Here is a 24,116-nt window from a genome sequence, read left to right on the forward strand (position 1 = left end):
CGCCAGGTCTTGTTAACGCACCTGAACCGAACAAGTGATTTGGCTGGCAATTTTGGAAGTATATATAATGTCCATGATCAAGTCATGAGAAAAATGATTTCAGATATATAATCTATATAATATAATTGATTAAAAACAGTAATTAACACAAAAAAATATAAAATTGTAATTTAAAGGAACAATTAATAAAGATTTTTTTGTCTAAAAAGGATTTGCGCAAGTCCCTACTTCTATTTATATTATATATGCTTGAAGAATATAGCAAAGAGAAAGGCAAGAATATAAATTGAAGTAGTTAGGGATTTGTGCAAAATCCTTTTTAGACAAAAGGATCATCTTTATTAATTGTTCTTTTAAATTACAATTTTATATATATTTTTGTTAATTATTGTTTTTAATCAATTATCAGCTAAAAATAGTATTTATATCCTGAATAAATAAGAGTTTTAATTCCTTTGAATTGTTATTTTATAACAGAAATTCACTGCTAATATAATAGTAATTTATTTAAAATAATAAAAATGTATTTTTCATGGCTTTTTGACGTATAAGAGTGTTATTGTTATATTGAGTTGTTATAATTGATAAAATCTTCAATTTTAATAATATTATATTAATTATAAATTAAAATGATAACATTTCAATTATTAATAATTATATATAAAATTTTATTATTAAAATGTATATTAAAAAGTAAAAAATTACCATGTTACAAACTGTATCTAGCGTAAAGTATTCAATGCATGAAGATACTATTCTATAAATTGCAAAAAATTATAGTCTCTCCACTTTGATTTTTGACATGAAACTGAAATTTTCCCTATATGACAAATTGAATCATCATATTATTTAATAAATTTACTAAAGTTCTGGTTTTGTTTTTATTTTTTGATACAATGAATATGATCGAATTTAAAATCCAAAATTTTTCATTCCTTTGATGTCCAGTAATTTTTGGGCCTTGTGAATGGTTCCTTGTTAAACAAGCACCCATCAGTTCTCTCTTGTTGTCATGCCTCGGTTCCTAGTTCTTGAAGAACTTGTAATCTTGAACAAACCCAATAATTAACCCTATACAAACCTCAAATCCTACATAGAAACGAAGAACAATTTCAAGGGAGTATTAGGAAAGGTTGCTTCATAGCTACTCCATTGATTTCCTTCTCTGCTTCTTGTTCCCTCTTGTTCTTCTTTGTTTATCTTGTTTCTTGCTCTGTAAGTTCCATGGAGAGCTCTGCTGATCCTGAAAGCTCCAACTCAAGGGCCTCCACGGATTCTACTTCTCTTGAAACCCTTGAGCTTTCTATTGGGAATCTTTGCGTGAAGAATGGCAAGGTTGAGATTGATGGCTCGGCTACTACTCAGGTCAACAGGGCTTATTCGTCTTTGCCTCTGAATGGTTCTTTAACTAGCATCTTGCTTGGTCCTGGACCGAACAACAGAGAAAGTATGTTGAGTTCTTCAAAGAAGTATAGTATTTTTCCTTCTTTTAATCATATGAATCTGAATGGTGCGGATTGTCAACCATATGGTTTTTCTGAAAACCTGACGGAAAAAACATTGAACACCGGGTATGGGTTTGAAGAACCATACCTACATCATTTGAAATCAAAGGGATGGGAGGATTCCTTGTTCAGCGATGTTAACTTATTCGGTGGTTTGTATAAAGAAGAACCCTGCCTTCCTTCTCATCCTGAAGCAGTTACAACTGGTGCAAATCTTTCGTGGAGTGGTTTCAACATGAGTAATGAGAGAGTTCTGGTGGTTTCCAGGATTTGCAAGGTAATCTAATTATTAAACTGGCCATGACTGGAATAGGCTCGAAATATTTCCAGGATTTGGTACAGTTGAAGGACCCAAGAATTACACAACTGATATTTGAAGGGGTTATTGAGAACATATTCGAGCTGATGACCGACCAACATGGACGCTATCTATTTCAGAAGCTGATTGAGTTAGAAAACGAAATTCAGTTGCAGATGATTGTGGAAAAACTAACAAATTCAGACGGAGACATCTTCTATACATCAATCCATAGATATGGCACTTATTCTATTAAGAAGCTGATCCAAGTGCTTGAGAAGTCACCATTGGTTACCGAGGTTGTTAAAGCTTTGTGCAACAAATTCTGGGACTTGATGGTCAATCCAACAGGACGACATGTTATAATGGAGTGCCTGGACGTTGTCGACTCTCAGAAGAATGACTTGCTATATATTGAAGCCATCGATAAATGTCTACAACTAGCCACACATGAGCGGGGATGCATATCCTTAAACAATTTTATCTCCCGTATCAAAGGGCCTCGAAGAGATCAACTCCTGAACTTGATCTGTGATCATGTGGTGTACCTTTCACAAGATCCTGCAGGGAACTTTGTTGTGCAGTACGTCCTGGGGCTCCAAAAGCCTTCCATGATCGATAAAATTTGCTTCAAATTGAAAGGTTACTACGTTAAACTATCCCGGCAGAAAGGAGGAAGTCATCTGGTAGAGGATTGCTTGAAATCTTCAGGGATGGATCATGTGGTTCATGAATTTCTTCATAGCAATCAACTTCTTCACGTTGCGAAGGATCGATATGGAAACTATGTTCTCCAAACTGCTTTAAGAGAGACGATGAAAACAGGTAGTCCACTTCATGGAAGTCTTCTTGTGAAACTCCTGTCATATCTTAATTCTCTGCAGCATGGGTACGGAAGAAATGTCCTCACATTGATGACAGCTCAGCTTAAAAAGGCGTGAAGTGATCTCGGACTAGCTTCGTATGTTTTGTTTGTTGCTAAGTAAATTCCATTTGTCAAGCTTCTTATTTCTCTATATTGCTGGTGTAATGAATACTGCGAATGAGCCTGTTTCCCGTATAGCATATCCTGTTATGTTTCTTGATTTAATTCTTAATTTTTAGGAAACCAAAAAACTTAACCAAATAGATGAGCTGCCCAACATGTAGAGGAAAGTAGGAATACTGATCGTTTATCGAGTTTGAATTCTTCTTAAGAACATCTCTTGGAAGGAAGGCCTAGTTGCAGACAGAATGCAACTTCTCTAAGTTTTGAGTAACATTGTGTCACAGACAGGAACACAAGGCAGCAAACTGAGCAATCAAGTAAAACCCCAACCAAATTTCCAGCATATACCCTGCAGCTGCACTGTTACAAGCTCCCCTCCTCTCCGTTCAATTTCAATAAGCAAGGGAATTAAATTCAAACCCTAGCGACCCTGCAAATAAAAGGTTCTGAAAATTTACTTGGGAGTTGAGACACCATCATAAGCCTTGAAACCGAAAACAGACCACGACTTGAAAATTTTGAAATTGTCAGAGGAAATGGAATTTTAAAAAAAAATTCAATTAATCAAAGTTTTATCTTTGAAAAATCGGATCATATCTCCATAAGTAGATAGGCCAACATCAACAAACATATGTTAAATGCATTGTGTAGAGAAGCAAACACATCTGGTAGGAGGCCATGTCATTCATTGACAGCGCGTTGTGGAAATTGCAATTTGAATAATGCGCTGGGTTCTAGGAGGTCTAGTGTTGATGGGGCTGGTATTTTCAAGGGCTTGGTCTGTTTTGCAAAAGAACCCGAAGCAGGTGTTGAAGCTGTTTACCCCCAAGTTGACATTAATGATTCAAATGACACTCCTCACCCTGTCACTGCAAACTTAAGGATTGAAGGAGAGAAGAAAGTGCTGTTCTCATCAAGATTAAGGAATAGAAAATGGAGATGTTATGAAGAAATCAAAGAGAAACTCATGAGCAAGGTCACAAAAAGAAAGAAAAGTGTGAAGAAGAAATCTCGACGGAATACCAAGAGGAGTAGTTGTGGCAGTGAAAATTGGATAGTTAATCGTTCTCTTTCTGAATCGGAATTTGGTAATCCCTGCAAAAGGGCTTGATCATTCAACACATGATCAGTGTTATAGTGAATTATCGTGTCTAACCATTTTACACACCAGTGGTGGGGACTCTTGTGTTTGGAGTCTTGTGTTCTAACAATGTAGAATGATGGTTTATGGACATTGAATCTTTTCCAAGAATGTTGTTTGAGTGGAAAGAGTATTTTGGGAGGAGTCATTTAGAATGTTCGTTGTATTTTTTAAAAACAAATCCTTTTAGAATACAAGCTAAATTGAAATACAATGTTAACAATGGACATTGTATTTCCAGATCTAAATTGAAAAAAACAGATACAGAGTAATCTCAACAATCGGGCATCAGCCAATTAAATTCAAGCTTTGTGGATTTATAGAAAGACAAGCAAGAAGCAAACATCCTTATTTATTGTCCTCACCAGGTTGCATCTCAACTGGCAACTGTATCCGTCAGGTTTTCTTTCTTTCTTTTGCTTCTAGCAAGCTAAATGTAATGTTTTTTCTTTTACTCTTTGTTCAATCTGTAGGTAGTTGCAGTTTGGCTCTGTAAATTTCTTGTTGGAAAGATACTGTTTAGGAAGCTGGGAACAGCACAACCATGCAAGTATGAACGTTTATGTACCTCCAAATGCAATAAATATTGCTTTTTGGATTAGGAGGTTCAACTTGCTCTCAGAATTGGCTATAATATTTGTATCTCAACAGGCTTGCATGGACCATGGTTTCTTTTACCTAGTGAATCATGGCGTGGAGGAAGAATTGCTTAAGGAAGTTTTTTAGCAGAGTAGCTAGTTTTTTTCACTCCCAGTTGAAGAGAAGATGAAATTGGCTAAAAAGAATCACAGATGTTGTACAGCGCTCTGTGCTGAAAACCCCGATACTTCTTTAAGTACCAAAGGTATTTTTTAATTAACGTTCTCTTTTTCTTCTTATTATTGTTTACTTCTTTTTTCTTAAGTTGCCTGTTCAGTGATCGTGTCAACGAGTTTGATGTGATATATTAGTAGAACTACTCAAGATTTTCCGATATCTAATGCAAAGAAACCAAAAATGAACTTGCTTACTGATCAGGATCTTTATGCTTTTGATTTTGAATTCTTTTCCTATTCTCTGTTTGTGACCCATTAATTGGATCTACCCATTTCAGTGGAGTTACTTTGCTTTGTTTCTTCCCGGTTTACATATATGTTGTAAGATTGAACACCTGTGACTGGTTGAAAAACAGGTGACAGGAAAGAAAGTTTCTATATCGTTCCCTTAGCAGATCGCCTCAATCAGTGGCCTTTAGAAGGTATGCATTGTACTGTTATCTCATGCAAAAACATCTAGTAAAAGTTGTCCCAAATTTCTTGATTCATATAAAAAGTTCAATTGAGTTTTAATCAGATGTTTTCTGACTTGGAAATTTCAGAAGATCTGCCATCTTGGAGAAGCACAATGGAGACTCACCATAAGAAAGTGCTGTGAGTCCTGCACTGTTTATTTACATGTTGGCATTTATGGTTTTCTGATGAGAAAAAATAACTCTTTGATTATATTTTGCTTGGAAAATTGAATGAGATACCTCTGCTAGGACAATATTTTAGTGGCAGAAGTATCTCAGTTTTCCAAGCTTGTAGAATGAAAATACTGCAAGATTTACATGGTGCCAAATTTGCTGCGTCCGGTGTGCTAGGACCAGATTAATTTCTTTAATTGCCCTGGATTTGAAATTGGTTGAGGATTTCTTTGAAAAGGTAGGAGCGCCGAATGAACCAATGGCATTTATTCGTATATTACACCATCCTGGTATAATAGCACTGATTGGCTTCTTTATATTTGTTTTAGTCATTGATTGATGTGAAGTTTTTATGGAACTCTTTTTTTTCACTTTTTCCTTTTCTTTCTTCATTAATATTTTACCTTGCACATGTAGATATTTAACAAAACTTTCCCTTCTAGCGAAGAAATATATGGATAAAAAGCAGATGATCAGAAGTTCAGAGCCATAAAAACTTAAAAGATGGTATTGTGTTTCTTAATTTTGATGTTAGAGGACTTGGACTCCTTCAGTGAAGAAATATATGGCGCTCCTGCTCATTCAGATTATGGGATGATCACTCTTCTGGTGACTGATGGTGTTCCAGGGCTTCAGGCATGTTTCCTGTCAATAATATGCAACCCCTAAATTCTGCTTTTCAATCCAACATGTCTTTCACCTTTGTGATAAAAACATTTGCAGGAAGAAAGCCAAGCAACCACAAGTTTGGGAGGATGTGCCAAGCATGAATGGGTGAGTGTAAATGGTGGCAGATTGTTCTTGTAAACAGAACTACTAGGTTAAGGTGCTTCGTTCCTAGCTTCTCAACGCACTCTCAAAGAAAAAACAAGGGAAACCACATAGTTACATCTTGTCAAATCCAGCCTCTTAACATTGGATTTGAATCTGCAGGGCATTCATTGTTAACATTGGGCACTTGTTGGAGAGGTGGACCGATTGTTTGTTCCGGTGATTGAGTTGCCTGCTATCTTAAATAGCTTTGGATGCTCCTCTTGGAGTATTCTGTAAAATAACAATGTCACTGTCTATCTCCTCTAATTTCCGTCATCAATTTTTAGGTCAACACTGCACAGAGTGCTGCCACCTGGAGAAGAACGCTACTCCGTAAGTTTCCTGTTCTACTTCCATTGTCATTTCTTGTCTGTCAAATACTTTAAGTTAAGAATAATCTTAGCACTTTATGGTGTTTGGAGTAATAAAGAAACTATAAAGTGTAAGCATGTGATATTTCTATTATACATTAAGGTATAATGGTGTCAATATGTAAATCTAACATCTTAGTTTATGATGCATTCCTATTATACCATTGAAGGTATAATGATACAAAATAGATATATTAAACATTTGACATGGCTTTTTAATTGTGTAATAAAGGTACGATACTACTTATGTGAATATATATACCATGTTGTGTTAATTTGATATTTCGATTGTATATTAAGGTACAATAGTATCAATTGAGATTCTTTTTGTTTTATTGTCATGATGGATTTAATTGGTTAGCTTAAGGTAAGAACCACTTTATGGTGTTTGGAGAAATAAAGAAATTATAAGATGTGGCAGGTGGCATTCTTATTATACATTAAAGTATATTGATGCTAATTTGTAAATCTAACATCTTGATATATAGTGCATTTCTATTTTATCATTGAAGGTATTATGATACAAAATAGATATTTAAAATATTTGGCATGGTATTCCAATTGTGCAATGAAGGCACGATGGTGCTTATATGAATATATAGCTCAATGTGTTAGTTTGACATTCTGTTTGTACATTAAGTTACAATGGTGTGAATTGAGAATTACTTTGTTTCATTGTCATGATGGATTTGGTTGGTAAGTTTAAGAAGGGAATCACTTTGGGGTGTTTGGTAAAATAAAAAAGTTATAAAGTGTGTGCATTTAGTATTCCTATTATACATTAAGGTCTAATAGTGCCAATGTGAAAATCTAACATCCTAATATATATTCCTATTTTTCCATTGAAGGTATAATGATATAAAATAGATATTTAAAATATTTGACATTTTAAATAGAAAGACTTAACAATATATAAAATAATATATGAATATAAAATATTTTACCAGTCCATAGAACACCTAGATGACAGACCAATGGAATTTTGCTTTACTGTCAAACTAGTTAATTATTCTATTCTTGAGAATCCAAAGATGACCACTAGATATTGTTAGTCAATGATTTTGGACATAATGATCTTCATCCTGCATTTAAGGTTTAATTTGGATTCGAACCTTCGGGCGATATGGTCAAGGACAGTCGTGATTCGCTCAGTGTCCTGCTTTTGAAGTCAGAAGATTCAATGTAAAGGTTTTGGTATTTTGCCAACATTGTGGGAAATCCATTCCTCTTAAGAATGCTTAAAAGTCCTCAAGTGGAAATGGACCTTAGTTTAAGAGTATATTTTATTTATACTGGTAGGAAGAAATTCTGTCTGTCAGCCATTTTTCCAGTATATCAAACTTGTTATTTATTCTGTTCAATATTAACTGTTACATGCTTGTTTGAGTAGTCAGCCCTGATTCCCTCCTCCATTGATACTTACCCAAAAATGGTTTCTAATATACAACAAACTAAACCTTTTCACATTTTGTTAGATAGGCTAAATAGATCAAACTGCACCACTGGGCTCTATGCAATTCCATCTATGTAGGAAGCTCTAGTCAGATTGAGGTCTTTTTAAATAGTCTTTCTTTGGTCTTTCTCTGCTTCACTTGATATGGACGGAATTACTAGATCTCCTCTTTATATGTTCAAACCACTTGAATTATGGTTTCTCATTGTCCTCAATGGATGTGAAACCACCCTTTTCCCTTGTGCACCCATTCTAAATCATATATTTCCATGTGTGCCTGCACGTCTAGATTTTTTTTAATCTTTTTGCATGTATTGATACTTAGTTGCCCAATATTTAGTCCATGAACATTGCTAGTTTTATTGATGTCTTATGAAATTTCATTATTAAGGTTCACTGGAACTTTGTGATCGCGCAACATTGCTTCCAACATCAACTTGCCAACGTGTGCAAAAATACCTCATTGTTGGCTCTGTGTTGAATATTACTTAATTCAACGTCCTTTAGATAATAAACAATCAATCGGCTCCCCTGACTAGATCCGGTTCAGAGGTGGCCAACTGGTGATGAAAGTGCCACCGCCCGACCGTTTGAGAGAAAAGAATTTTTAATAGAAAAAAATAAATTTTTTAAATAAAAATTATAATTTATACATTATATATTTTTTGAAATTAATGAACAGTAAAACTATTTAAAAAATATTATCATATCACTAAATTAAATAAAATAATAACAATTAAACTTATGCATATAATGAAAAATAATTTTTGAAACGGATTATTCATTTTTCATTATAATGGATTCGTGAAAAATTTTTGATTTTTGCTCTTTTCTCTTGTGATATGTTATAATCTAGAGCCAATCTTCAGGGTCGCATAGACTTATCCTTTAGATTGTATACAACTAATTTGGTTTTCAATGAAAAGACCTCGGTTATTCTTACAATTTTGTTTTCTTCATTCCAACTTGAAACATCGTAATCCAATCCATGAAAAACTTTTATATATATATATATATATATATATATATATATATATATATATATATGTAGGGCAGTGTTGCAACCATCTGCGAAGAAATAATTTCGGATTGAACAAGACAAGCTCATAAATAATATTAATGACATTTATTAGATTCTTTCTTGAGCTAAAGTTGCTAGAATCCAGACTAGCACGCATCTTTGTTTTTTCTTTTCCATATATGTGACATAATATGTTTATCTTTAATTTACTTCTTTATTATTAATCAAAGTGCACTTACGTTAAATTTTGAAGTTCATAACTTGCCTCCAATGGGTGAACAAAAATTCAAAGCACTGAAATTAATGCCTGATAACCATACCTAAATAATTAATCTAACAACTCAATACTCCATAACTCCATGATTTAAAACTCAAAAAAGTTGTATTCCAAATCAAACTCCATTTATTTTCACGCTACAAATTAATCAACAGTGACATTTGTGTGATGTTCATGTATGTATTATGTCTTGTATAGTTTCCCGTAATTCACATGCTACACTGATTAAGAAAAAAAAATAAAAATTCTATAAAAATTAATTTGCAAATAAAATTCACAAAAATGCATCGAGATGCAGCAATCGAGCAAAAAGAATTTTTTTTTCCTAATTATTTGACACATATGACAGGTTCAAACTACAGTCGCTTAAGCAATTTGAAGAAATTAATTGCGCAAATCAATAATAAAAAATTACATAAAGAAACTATGATTTTATACCGTATTTTCAAGAAATAACATACAAGGACATCACAATGTTTCCCACAATTCCCTATCTACACAACAATTTAAACATAAAACCTAATAATAATCAAAATAATAAAAGAAATTTCAAACAAGATTTTAGGGTAATATTTTATTAGGAAACATTTGAATAAAAAAAAAGTAAAACTATTAAATCTATTTCCAAGTTACCATTCAATGTAAATGACTTCCTAACTATCATGTGACTTTATAGAAATGAGTTAACTAATTAAAATTTCATGATAATCTTGTGCTTTATTTGGATACATGGTATAATAATTTACATTATTTTTACTGTGAAATAAAAGCATAAAGTACATCAAGCATCCATTGAAAAAAGAACATTAGTAAAAAATATACTAATTTTGTTCTTTTTGTTTATAATCATGTTTTTATTCCCATGTGTAGAGCTCAATTCACAAGGATAAATTATTGCTGTGGGATTGGTACAAGTAATTCTTTTCTTCTTGTTGACCGCTAATCACATTAAAAAATTTCCACATACACCCCCACCCCTCTTTTTCCTTGCAATTTCCTAAAAATAAAACATTATACACTAAGCATAAACCTTGATACCTTGCACTTGGTATGAAAAAGAAGAATATGTGTTGAAAGAATACACAGAAGTGGAAGTGCCCTTGACTTCTACAATTGGATATCTAAGAATAGAAGGCCAGAACTGAAGAATGTGCACCAAGTCCAATGGGTATATTGACAAGATAAGAAAACTGAGCAGTCTAGTAAACTGTCTCACTTCATAACAGCCCAGAAAACTGATGGCAAAGGAGACAAAAATGACAGCAGTATTGATCACAGGGCATAATTTATTACGGTGCAACTTTAGGTTATAAATTTTGTATCAAGGAAGGTCCATCAGAAACAACTTATCAAAAACCAGTTCGCTAGATTATTAGTTAGAAAAGGCTTGAGATACCAGAAACCAACAAAAGAGAAAGAAGAAGTGAAAGAATAGAATTGAACAGAAGACACAGTATAGTAGCAGCGTACAATAAGCTACCTCAGAATGCGAATAGAATTAATACCAGCATGACTTCAGGAATTTAATCAGTTGACTAGAAAAAAAAATGAATATAAGAAAAACAAAACTCACGGTAGTATGCAACATTTTATGTGTAATATACAGAATAGTACATGATACCTTATAAACAGGGAATTTTTAACAAAATTTTGTTGAAGTATTTCGTAACTACCTACAATTTGACAGAGACACCCTTGTGAGAACTATTCCTATCTAACTAATTTAAAAAATTCCAAGCATTGCCTTGGCTCAAGAATCCATGTCAAATATTTACCTCAACACTTTGTAGTAGTTTGCTCTGCTAAGGACCTGTGAATATTGGTGGATATCCAAGTTGCAACACCATAAATAGAGACATTTCAGGTTAATGATTTGCCAAAACCTGTAACATACATGTAATGACCACATTATTCTCAACTGAATTCTCTTTTACCAACTGGCAAACATAAAATGAATATCAATCACATAGTTATCTTTTCCTTTTTCCCTTTTCTTAAACTAGCAGAAAAAAGGAGCAGGTAAGACATGAGTTTCAGCTTCAAACCATGTTAAAGTTCATAAACTACTAGGATAGCATAGACTTATATGTTGATAAAGTTCATACTGCCTAATTTTCAACTACGGTCAATACTTAAAAAATAGTAAATATGACAAAGTCCAATTATAGGAAATAATTATATAAAAGGCTAGAATTCAGCATTAAAACTATCCATAAACCCTAAGGCAAGCTATATTGTTAAAGATTGGCTCATGTAACAAGAAACAAAAACTTTGCAAGAAGGGACTTGGTTGATGAGTCATAGAATAACCTCAAGTATTTCCAAAAGACTGAGTAAAAATACAGGCCATTTAGTATCTACATATCCAAACCATGCCCATCTGCACAAGTATTGCATATGAAGCAACCACCAACTCGGACAGTACCTAACTGTACAAGTTTGCGTGTCAAATGGCAATGCAGGAGCAGATAGCATAAGGTCTACTGTTCCTTTTCAAGTAAAAAATGCAGATAGGCACTCCTGCTAAATGCAGCTATCATAGTCTATCCACTTTAGAAGGCATAGATACCAAGTCCCTAAATACAGCTATCAAGGTCTCTAGACTTAAAAGGCATAAATCCAAGTTCCACAAAATAAGAAATGACTCATCTGATCTCTATCTCCAAATGTATGCACCTCAGCAAGAACTAGGAATGTCTTACTCCCTCCATCCCATTCTGCTTGTCCATTCTATTTCTCTTTTCATTCTTGAACACCTAATACAATTTATTTTTTCTACATTTTATATTAACTTTTGTGGCATTAAATAGCATTGAACATGAAAAGTAAGGTTTTATATAAAATACACTAAAGGTCAAGTCTTTTTTAATTTTCATGCCACGTGAAAAATGGACAAAGAATACAGAGTAGATGGAGTAGAATTATTCCCAAAACTTATCAATTCAAGAGCCCCAAAATAAGATTTGATGACTAAGGAAGCTGAAAGAGATAAGAAAAAAAAAAGAACAAAGTTATGCTACCACCACTAACAACACAAGTAGACGGTTCAGAAGCTAATGCCCAATTTATCCGCAACTAAAGTCACCACAACCACAAGGACAATGACTAAACCATCCCAGCAAATGGTCTTTCACATATCTCCTAATATGCATAGTCGCTTAAAATACTCTGCTTCTATTAAGTAAATAAAGGTGGAGGGGGGAAATCCAAATATGGATTCAGAAACTAAACAAGTTCATCCTTCTTCTTAAAGGTGATAAGCTTCAATGATTGATATGTACAGCAATGAACTGCAGTTCCCACGGCTATATTTAGATACAGCTGTAATTCCTATAGAACACCAGAGGATAACCACTAAACATGCAGCTCCAATGTGTGTAGAAATGCATTGATGTGAATGTGGTTCCAAAATAAAGAGAAAAACCAGCATCACATGGAATTAACCTCAACAATGAAGGGACTGAACAATTGTTGAATAAAAAAATCAATAAAAATGCCTTAAAAATTGCTAAATTGACCAGAGTTCAGATTTTTAACCAGAAATAAATTTCTTTTAAGTTTATACTCAGTATAATTACAGAAGCTAAGAAACAGATGTACTAACCAAGTCAGAAATATGGCCTACACTCAGAAGCAAATGTTCCCGGGGATACATTTGTCAGGAAAAATTACAATATACACAATCCTGCCAAGAGTCTCCACAAGTTATCAACACTGCCCTCATGTGGTAGTTGTATCTTGTCCAGAAATTGAATCACCCTTCAATGCACCTTGTCTCACAGCCAACTACAAAGAAAAACATCAATCCATGGAATAATCAAAACAAGAATTGTCAATAAGTGGGAATGAGGGGAGGAGAGCGTTTTCAGTTTAGCATCTTTCTTCTATCCTGGAAGAATAACTTCCCCTATTTTTCTAGCAGAAAATGGAAATGAAACAAAAAAACTGTAAATTTAAGCACAAGGATTTACATGAGATCAGATAAATACAATAGCAAATACTCTCCATTCTTGCAACAAACGGGGCATAAATTTTCAACTTCAGGTCATATTAAAAAGTAGCTTACGAGCAAAATCAAAGAAAAAAAATAACAAATCTCATAACACAAATTTTAAACTTCACTTCAATATCAAAACTGAAATGTTCTATTCATAATGATAAAGGAAAGACGCTGAGATTCATTAACAGATGAGTAAGAAAATGTATGAACTACCTAATGAGACTGATTCCTTATTCTCAAGCTGGCCTCCAACAATTAATGGCAGATGAGTCTGGTCGACATGGCAACATTTGCGAAACACCATGACCTGAAGGAACAAACATGAAGTCATTCTATGGTTTAATTGGTGCTTGATTATTTAACTGGCAAAAGACGGAAACTACAAGAAAAGCAAGGCAGCGATTAGAAAATTGCATACCTGAATTTGGAGCTCCAGCTGGTAAATTATTGGTGGAAGTAATTGGAAAACCCATATTATTCGAGGGTGGTCTTTCAACAGGTGGTCTAAAGTAACCTGCCAAAGAATTAACATAAGTGTCATCAAAAGGTAGAGATCATGCCTCAATTTTTCAATAACAAAGGGGATAAACAAGAGTATAGAGGGACCATACATATTAACACTTTAAGGCCTGTACACAAGAAAAAGAAAGCTGTGCACATGAAATATGCATGAAGAAGTACAACTCAATAGAACACCTTGTTCGTAGGCTTAAAGCCAGCTCTTAACAGAGTTGCCCTACTGGCAAAGCCTCATCATATGTAACAACTACATCAAAAATAAGAATTTGGCCATGACAACAATTCCAAGCAGTATAAAGTGGATATTACCAGAGCGTTTTAACATCTCAATGCAAAACTTAATATACTTCAACAGGCATGCTTTTCATGTTCATATGGTTGACATGTTCTATATTTTTTGGATTTTTCTCATTTGGTTCAGTAGCATCCATAACACACAACATGCAACACTTGAAATCGATGAGTTTCATCACACCACCATAGAAGTGGATATGTTTAGTTCGCAGGGAACAACAATGTGATCAAATCAAAAACAGAACAAATTAACGACCCTAAACATTCATCTTTTAACATGCAAGCTACGCCAAAATTAGGAATACAAATTCACTCAGGTTGATTTATGAGTCAAGCCAAAACCTTGAATGAAGGACAGGATAATGCATACCTTCCTGGACAAACAATGGACCAGCAGGTGATGGATTTCTTCCCGCTATCCACCCACCACGCTGATTATCAGTGTTATATTCTCCTGCGGGCATTCTCCACTGTTCATCAGCAAGGAATGGCCTCCGGCCATCATGTTGTGATGGCAGTGGGTATTGCGGAGGATATGAATGCTGAGGATGTGGTGGCATGGCAGGCTTTGTAAATGAGAAATGGCTAGATGAGGTTTGTGGCAGACTAGGGTGTAACGGTCTTTGCACAAAGCCTGTATTACCAGGCTGAAACTGCTGGCTTGGTTGAGAAGATTGGGCATTTAAGTACATTTCATTATGTCCATATTCCAATTGCCTTGATGAATTATATCCAGAAGGCTCTCTAGAATTGCAGACTCCCGTTGGAAAGCAAGGTGATTGCTGCGGAAACAATTCACTTTTCATAGCAGCATCAATATGGCCCCCATGAGAAGTATTTCCAGCCATTTGAACTATCTGATTACCCTGCATGCAAAGCATAGGTTCAATAAAAAACCAAAAAAAAAAAAAACTCAATAACAAGCAAAGAAAACATGCAGGAGTCTTACATTTGGTGTGCCTCGGAATTCATGAGGTACAGGTGGTTGATATGCCAGCTGTGGTGAAGACTGTATTGATGACTGGGGTGGTAGCATGGGTTGAGATAGCAGTGAAGGTTGAGTTGGCACTGGTGGTGGTGGCTGAGGGATAAAGGCTGGGGGAGGGCATGAAGGTGGCACAGGGGGAGGAGGTGGTTGTGTTGGTAGAGGTGGAGGAGGTGGGGGTGGTGATGGAGATGATGGAGGTGGAGGTGGGGGTGGTGGGGGTGGTGAAGGTGGCAAAGGTGGTGGTGGAGGAGGAGAATCTGGAGGCAATGGTGGGGAACCCTCTGGTAGAGGAGGGAATTCATTGGAGCTATTTGTAACCGGTTCCATAATCCTATCACTGCTGTGCTGCAAGTCTGTTTCAAGACTATCATTTGTAAATGATGGTCTGTCATCCTTTGGGTGTCCAGAAACATCTTCCATTTCGAGCTCACCATCCACATCTTCTAAGATGCAATGACGCCTGTCACTTGGAGTAACTGTACATGTTTCTGACTCTCCTAAAGCATGAGCTTGTTCTAGTGGTGATGCATCAGCAGCTTCTCTGCAAGGACTACTTGAAAGATCTTCTTCCTCTTCATCTTCAAATGCATTAGAAGTCAAAAAGCCAGGCAACTGAAACGTAGCATTGCTGGTCACAAGAACCAACAAAATTGATGTCAGAAAGTTTGTCCCTCTCAAAACCACAAATACTAGAAACTAGAGAATGGGATACAAATGCTACAACAATCACTGGAAATAACTTCAAATATAGTAACTTAAGAAAACCATAATGTAAGATAACAAATAGTAGCTCTACATTCTATTCATATCACACAACAGTGGCAGTTGGTGAAATGGTGTATCCATAAATTGGTCTAAGCTGAGAATCAGATTAAATTGACCAATTTGGTTTGGATTGAAAAGCCAAAAGTTTAGTTTGGTCTGAAAACCACAATGATTAGTCATTGGGTCTTAGTTTGGTCTCAAACATTTCTGATAGCAAACCAAACAAAAAAAGAATTCGATAATACTTAGTAGATATTATATTTATTTATCTTTATAGTAATTTGGTTTGGATGGTTGAAACAGTTTTCAGACCTGCCATACTCATCAACAAGCATCCCTTCCATTTCTCTTATAGGATCATCTATAGCACGCTCAGCTCGCGATGGACGCCTTAGGGAAAATCCTGAAATTGTATCATCATTTGAAACTCCAATGTCGTCCATATAACGCCGTAGAATAGATTCAGGTAAAATTTTCCTCTCAAGCCACAACCGTAAAACCTGGTAAAGACAATAGATCTCTTTCTCCTTCAGAGAAAGGGAAAAAAAAGCAGAAACAGAAGAATAATTTCTTACAATTAAAACAGTAGGATACCTTGAGACACTGACGACGATTTTCACGGGCACTTGCTCCAGGTGGAGCAGCTGCACCAAGGAGACGGGGCAATGCTGTTTGAACTGTAGGGATATATGACGCACCAGCAATGCCTAAAAATAAACATTACCAACCACCATTTACATGAATTACTGCATTAATAGATCACATTTGAGTATTTTCGTGTGTGTGTACACGTGTTGAAGAACAATTAAAAGAGAGCATTCTTGTTAAAATGAACATGCACTTGATCAAAAGTCTAAAGGAGATGATGTAACCCAGCACAAATACTCTTTGTCATAACAATTAAGTAAGGAGATTAATGCTAAACCATGCACAAAAAAGATAAAGTAAACAGCTTTTTCTTAATTGCCTGCACCAAAGAAATTAAGTATTATAGAGTAATTGAACATATTTATAATCAAGATAGTGGAACGAACCTTTCTGATTATGCGAACATTGGGTGATTGAATCAACAAGAAAGAACAGGTCAACTTTACGATGAAAACTAGGCTCACTTTCCAACTTCCGAATGAGAAGTTCAACAACCTGCACACAGATTATGTATTCTAAAATTCTCTCCAAGAAGCAGTCTCCAATAGAATTTTGACATTACAAACATCATATTCAATAATTACCATTTTGTTTTATTACAGTTGCAAATAATATATAACTTTGGGGTTGAACAAGCTCATCTTGACATTGTTGAACCAACACCAAAGATAAATAAGCATATTATTTAACTTACTTCATTTGCAATGCCATACTTGGCACAATCAATAGCAAGGCGAGTTGCACGTCCAATACTTTCTTTGGTCCTTGATAAAGTCTCTATCATTCCTTCAAAAGCATCTCGTGCAACAGCTGCCTCAGTACCACCACTGAGAGACCCTCCAGCTGCCATGTGTCCTGAACTGGCTCTTCCCTCTTCGATATCTTCAGCATCCTGTTGATTTTGAGCTGACTGACGACCAAGAGTTGGAGAAACAAGATTTGTGCGATGAGCAAATCCCTGGACGTCAGCCTGCATTACATTGTTGATTGCAGATGGAAAAGGCTGAACTGCAGGACTGGGGCTTGCCCCCTGAACATCAGAGATCGACACAAAAACAGAACTGGGATTTCCAAGAGAATATTGCTGAGAGTGAGCCTGTCTCCTTTTTGCCTGAGCTGCTGCTATAAGATGTTTCATAGACATAGCAGAATCCGGAGTTTTGGAATCAATCAATGAACTGCTTCTATCTTCTCTAATGACATCCAAGCTGCATACAATGAAGATTAATATAATACCTCGAAGAAAAAGGATTAATTCAATATAATAAATATAACAACAACAAATATTTTGCAGATCCATACTCCATTGAACTTTCAGGAACAAAAGTGGTGTCATTTGCACGTGAAATTGCTTTTGGCGTAGATTTCAGCCTTTCTACAGAAGAAGCTTGCCTATTTCTTTGACTCAAAGCCTGATTTTGAGAAGACTTTGAACCATCAGTAACTACACCCAATCCCTTAACAGAGCCAGACAGAGCCTTTTTCTGGGTTCCATTGCTGGAAACCTTAACAGTAGCTTTAATAGTTCTCTGCTGTTCAACAACCGATTTGGTGGCAGAAACCAGATGAGGAGACTTCCTTGGGGAAATCAAAACAGGTTTAGCCTCCTTGGAAGACAGCTGCTCTGGTTCGGATCTTTCAACAGTTTGTGGTCGAACAGGTGACACAAAATCATTTGCCAGTTGTGGAGAAACCTCCTTGGGACCACTATTCTCAAATCGGGTGGAATCTCCAACACTACGTTGAGCAGTGAGAGCACTCACATGATTTTCATCAATGCTCTTTGAAGTATCAGAAACAACTGAAGTTACCTTAACATTCCTGGCAGATCCTCCATGAACTGGAGTTTTGGGATCTTCTTCTTCATCATCATCAAAAAGGCAAACAGCTCTCCGCCTTTTGGACAATTGGGTAGCTGGAACTCTCATATTATTAGAACTTGAAGTTTCATTCTTTAATTCAACAGGATTTTTCCCAATTCTATCAGTAGAATTAATAGAGGCAGAATCAGACATAGCCTCCAGAGCCCGCCGACGGCGTTTTGATAAAGGCAGCACAGCTTCATCACCAGAAACATCAGAACTAATGGCCGTTGGGGCTCTCAATGCTAAAACATGAGATGCGGATTTTTTTAACTCTGATTGTTTAGCAGCTTTATCGTTGACATTGTTAGAACTTGGAGAATTACTTTTCACATTTTTGGCAAGTGATCCCTTGGAAGCATCATTTTTCATATCTACAAACTTTGACTTTTTGGCAGGATGTAAAATTTCATCTGTTCCCAGTTTAGACTTTCCAATTCCAGGTTCACCCCTTTTCTTTTTTCCAGTAGTCTCACCTTTGGAATTGGTGACAGCATCCTGTACATCACCAGTGGCCTTGAAATTGCTTTTGGTTTTCAGCAATTCCTTTGCTTTTTTACCACCAGTATAATTAGAATCTAATTTGAGAGCATCTGGTGAGAATTTTCTTATACTGCTGCCAGAGACTTTGCCTTTTAATCTATCTTTCTGTTGCTCCTCGGAATCATGCCGATCAAGAGAACCACCAGATTTATCATCCTTAAAAAATGTTGCAGCAGAGCCGCTGCTTTTGTGTCCTTCAACAAAAACCTCAGTTCTTTTCTTAAGCCCAGAAGCCATCTTCTTTGACTTCTGATCTTCCCTCACTGTTTTCTTAGTACAATTGGCAGTTGCAATTTTATCACCAGAAAATTCCTCCTTTATATGAGAAGGCTCATCTAAAGATGATGGAAATAACACCTCTGTTTTAGGTTGTTCACCATTTGATATTTTATGTTTCACTTCAGAAGACATGATCAGAGAAGAGCAATCATCCGCATGACCCGAAATTGAGGGCTTTATATCTTCACTATTAATTTCACCTCTGCATGAACAGTGGCCCAAATTAGATGCAAGATCACCTTTTCCCTCGCTAGTGGTTTCTCTGCCAGGTGCAGCTGCACCTGTTCCATTCTTTAAGTCAACCTCTGCCCCATCATCCTCAGTCCCATCAACAGATGAAGCCTCACAGCCCGGTGTTGATCTATCAGTTTCATCTCTCAAACCACTGGACTTCTCTTCGTGTAATTCATCAAACGCCACACAAATTTCCTTCACAGCTTGGACAAAGTGCTTAGTTCTAACCTGACACTTCGCAGACAGTTTACTCTTCGTCTCACTAGTAAATGCCTGAATATCACCAGGAGCAACAAAAGCTCTGTAAAAGAAGAAAAACATATAGGGAAAGTAAGAAACTAGAACACAAGTGAACTAGAGTTCAAAGAGTAGTGTAAGAGAAAATAATGACACATGCATGCATCTCTTGGCTAGGAATGAACAACAATGCTCCTTTTTACACTCCAAATGCAGTCACAAACTTCAATAATGTAATATGAAAATCCCAAATATATAAACTAGTGACGCATGCTTTTAAGGAAAACAAATATGAAAATTTCAAATTTATCAACTATCTCACATGTGAAATGAACATGATGCTGAAGGAATATGAGAAAAGACACCTGAAACTATTAAAAAGAGACAGAAAGAACAAATTCTGATCTTCAACAGATTTAAAGATATCTTCTAAATAGTTGAGGAGAAGAACATCATCATCCAAACATTATGATCCGATAAAAGAATAAAATTTTCCATTTGAGGTTTAAGGGTTAAGCCTTACAGCTTAAGGGTGACTATAAATATGCAAATATGGATGCACCAAACATTCAAGGATTTAGAAGAAAAAAACCAATAGAAGTTCTGAACAGATGATCATGTCCACAATACCCATATTTCCAGAACCACTTCCAGGTTTCCCCATAACTAAACCACCTTTGCAAATGTTTCCAATGACAACTCCAGCTGTACTTGTCTTTAGGGCATTTAAAATACCATTACTCAAAAGGCTTCCGAGCATATCATGTGTAAACCACCACACAATGACAATTAACAAACTTCAGCTAAACTCTCGAACTGCTAAACTATAACATATAGACTATGACCAGAATCAGAGTCGCACCCCTAATTCATTGTTGGAATTAGAGAAGCATACTCTCTAAAAGGAATTAGGGAAGCTATACTCGACAAAACTTAAGTAATATATTCAACACAGACCTTAACATGATAGAAAAACTGAAAACCTTATGTCCAAACAGTTTCAAAATATATACAAGATTGGTTTGAATTATTTCTTTTCAAGCTACTTGCAGCTGCAAAAACTGTCCATTCAACATTCAAGAAGAAAAGCAGACAAAGAATGCTATAAGCCAAACATAAAAACTCCAACATATATAAAATCAAGATCCTTTATTGCACCCAAATTGTGTCAAAGCCATGTATTATGAATAAATCCTCCATCAAGGTTGGTCATTATCAACAATAAATTAAAACAATAATTCTATAATTGTAAGTTAATGTAAATGTGAGAATAAGTATAAAAAAAAATCTGAATCACAAACCCATTTAACACCAACAATAAAAAACAATTGGATAAATTGCAGTGCCATTCATTCAAAAAAAGCTACACCGACATTCACTACCAAACAGTAAAAATTTATTGCTAAAGAAATGATGATGTCTACTGATTAAGCTAAACATCATTGCTTTCTTGAAAAATTTGACTTCAACATTCACTATATCCCACAGATACATCTACATTAAAAGCCTAAGAATTGTTAAAATAGAGTTTTTAAAAAATATTAATAACAAATGAAATTATTGGAAAACAGATGTTTTGTTCTGTTAAATAATTTTAGTTATCAGACCTATCACCCTCTGCAAGCAGAAATTCAATTTGAAGCTTAGCTGTCACAAGTTCATTAAGCTAAAATCTAATTTTGAAATCCATGCTTTGCCTACTTCAGCTTTCTCAAATAGAGAAGATATTTCAGAAGTTAACCCAAACAGGAGTAAAGCATCATATTTTCCCATATAAGTTGACATCAACAAGAAAAAAAATGCTTAAATTATAAATGGTTATTGGTTGCAAAATGGTCAGAGGACGAAGCCATTAAACAGACTTTAAAACTTTTAATTGCCATTAACAACTATCAAATTTAACAACTACATAATATGTTAACTCCTTTGTAACAGAGAGATTAGGAAACAACTTGAAACACCAATTCTAATTAACCCACATATGCTATACCAAAATTCCTAAGCACAACACAAGTCCAAGAAAGCCTCATTAACTACCATCAGCTACTTAGATTAAAACCCAACACAAAAATGGAGGAAAGATATCTTCCATTGCTCCCAAAGAACAAATTAAGTTAAGAGATTACGTTAAAAAAGATTAATTAAGACAAAATGAGATGCACGTGCAATATCATGAACCTGTACAAGTAGAAAAATATTGCACAGTTTATCATTGTATCAATGCTTGATTTTCCGATTCCTAGGATGAAAAGCTTGCTTACCTGAAGGACATCTCACTATTTCTCAGATTATCATATGAAGAAACCATAACACGTAAAATTCCCAGAAAATTTGCATGACTTATCACATCCACCAAATAGTATTCCCTGAACATTAGACTAGTGAACTCAATGAGTTTAACTTAAGCAATCTAACACTAAATGACTGAGCTGCCTACAGTTCAGTACTGCAACACATAGAGGACTCAGCATGCAGCCCTCCATATTACATTGTTTGCCCTGTAGTTCTTACAATGTGCATCCCACAACCTCTTGAACACAGGAGCTCAATGAAAAGAAAACAACTATGCATAAAGACAGCACAGAAGGTAGAATAAATAATGTTAGTTTCAATGCATCGACTAGTCAGCAAAAACCTCAACACTGACTGGGAAAAAAAAGACTTAAATTAGCAATGTGAAGACTACATCAAGGTTCATTTGCTTGGACCGGCATATGTGACACATTATTTGGAATGCAACAAAATTAATTTTGCTTTCAAGGAAATAACACGGTAGCATCTTTCATATATTTTTTCAAGTTCCATCTTATGGAAAAATGTGTTTCCCTTCTTACTAGAAAACACATGTGAAACCTAAAACAGACACATCACCTATTTTTGTTCATCATATTGTCATCTCCCATATTCACCAACCATGAACAAATTGAATGTGAAATACTTACATTTCTTGTGTTCCAAAGAATTGGACAAAATATTTCTTAGGGTCAGGTTCTCGCTCCCAATCTTCAGGCCGGCTAATCTGAAATTCATAACCCACAGAATCTACCTCAAAAACAACGTAAACCAAAATCACAAATAATCAACTGGTTCCGAGAAACAAAAAAATAAAAACAACAAATAAACCGAAATCCCTCACTAAATTTCCCAAACACTTGCTAGGATCAAATCAATCTAGCATTCAACAAAAAAACACATATTTCTCCTATTTATTCAGTCCCAAAGTAAAGAACTTGCACAGTTGCATTAACTCAATTCAGAAATCAAAGCAAATTACCAAACTGATAACACTAAAACACAACCAGCTAACATAAGCATACGAGAACCCTGAATTCCAACATTGAGATTTCACAACTTCAAACAAAAATTACTAAAAGAAACAAATTAAGTATAAAACCAACAAATATACTACAAAATACGACAATGTAAGCATAAAATAAACTTAACAACATCATGCAAAACTTTAAGAAAAAAATCCAAATCTCATCATGGATTTGCTCAAATTTCATAAGTTCAGATATAAGAAATTAAAAATATAACAATCAAAGTATAAAAAAAGTCCCAGAATTGAGGATAAAAAAGTAATAATAATAATAAAAAAAAAAATAGAAGGGTGAAGAAAAAGGAAGAGACCTTGGCAGGCCAAGGAGGGAATCCCTTGACTTTGGCAAGAACAAGATCGCCCAGACTTAAATTCTTAACCTTTGCTTTATTCCCTCCCCTTCTACGACTCCCGGCCATCAAGACTAAAACCCTAACAGATCGTTCGACGCCGTCGTTTTCGTCGTCGTTGTTATTCCTTTTTATAGCGTAATTAAATCCAAATTCAAAGATAATTCCAGAATCCCATCCAAAGTAAAACAAACCCTAAAGAGAGATTAGGAAGTTTGGTGCCAGAGATATCGCCGGCGGCGGCGACGCGCCCTGGGGAGTTCCGGCGACGGAAGGTGGCTAGAGCATCGAGAGAGATGGAGAAAATAAGAGAGTGAAAAAGAGCCTTTTGTTATTTTGTTGGAAGTGGAGATAATCGAGACGGTGGTAGAGAGAAGAGGCGCGAGAGAGAGACAGAAGAGATGGTTTTGGGGGTAACAATTTTTGTTGGGGGTGGGGATTTGCCTATTTGGTGCGCGTGACTGAGCCGTGGGAAAGGCTGGGGGAACTTTTGCGTTTTGGTGTTGTCGGCGTTTCCTTGTTGAATCTGTTCCTTTTTTCCTGATTTTCTTGCAATTCTCTGCTCCTTAGTTTTTTATTTCTCTCCATTAAAATAAAAAATAAATATAAAATTTAATAAAATAAGCTTAAATTACGTTCTTTCTCAAAAAAACAAAAATTAATAAATTTGTGTATTTTCAACATTTTTAATGGATCCATTAAGTTTTTTTTTTTGAACTTATAAAAGAAGTAATCCTCTCTGATTAGATGAATTACTTGATATTGAT

At 35.3% G+C, this 24,116-nt stretch overlaps 3 protein-coding genes across 3 annotated transcripts; 2 read left to right on the plus strand and 1 right to left on the minus strand.

The window, feature by feature from the left end:
- The first annotated feature begins 1,224 nt into the window (after positions 1–1,224).
- LOC110421408 (putative pumilio homolog 19) lies at positions 1,225–2,744 on the plus strand. The gene is made up of 3 exons (XM_089784457.1): positions 1,225–1,463; positions 1,554–1,701; positions 1,755–2,744. Exons 1-3 carry the CDS (start codon positions 1,225–1,227, stop codon positions 2,742–2,744), a joined length of 1,377 nt encoding a protein of 458 aa, XP_089640583.1.
- A 678-nt stretch (positions 2,745–3,422) lies between these two features.
- LOC110421410 (kihadalactone A synthase LFS-like) lies at positions 3,423–6,669 on the plus strand. Its single transcript, XM_089784410.1, is given in 10 exon segments — positions 3,423–3,879; positions 4,406–4,424; positions 4,535–4,776; positions 5,104–5,169; positions 5,290–5,341; positions 5,554–5,666; positions 5,912–6,013; positions 6,093–6,150; positions 6,310–6,366; positions 6,477–6,669. Coding segments are annotated over 10 exon segments (1,359 nt in total).
- A 4,173-nt stretch (positions 6,670–10,842) lies between these two features.
- Positions 10,843–23,872, minus strand: HUA2 (Tudor/PWWP/MBT domain-containing protein). Its single transcript, XM_021434563.2, has 13 exons — positions 23,311–23,872; positions 22,623–22,699; positions 17,828–19,744; positions 17,220–17,733; positions 16,912–17,020; positions 16,472–16,584; positions 16,190–16,377; positions 15,074–15,740; positions 14,495–14,990; positions 13,730–13,825; positions 13,525–13,618; positions 12,916–13,097; positions 10,843–11,194 (listed from the first exon to the last, which is right to left on the minus strand). The coding sequence occupies exons 1-11, from the start codon at positions 23,416–23,418 to the stop codon at positions 13,548–13,550; spliced, it is 4,356 nt and encodes a 1,451-aa protein (XP_021290238.1). The 5' UTR covers positions 23,419–23,872; the 3' UTR covers positions 10,843–11,194; positions 12,916–13,097; positions 13,525–13,547.
- Between the last annotated feature and the right edge of the window lie 244 nt (positions 23,873–24,116).

Source organism: Theobroma umbraticum, unplaced genomic scaffold (assembly GCF_002168275.2).
Source record: "Theobroma umbraticum cultivar Fairchild unplaced genomic scaffold, ASM216827v3 scaffold_130.0, whole genome shotgun sequence".
In the NCBI taxonomy this organism is placed as follows: domain Eukaryota; kingdom Viridiplantae; phylum Streptophyta; class Magnoliopsida; order Malvales; family Malvaceae; genus Theobroma; species Theobroma umbraticum.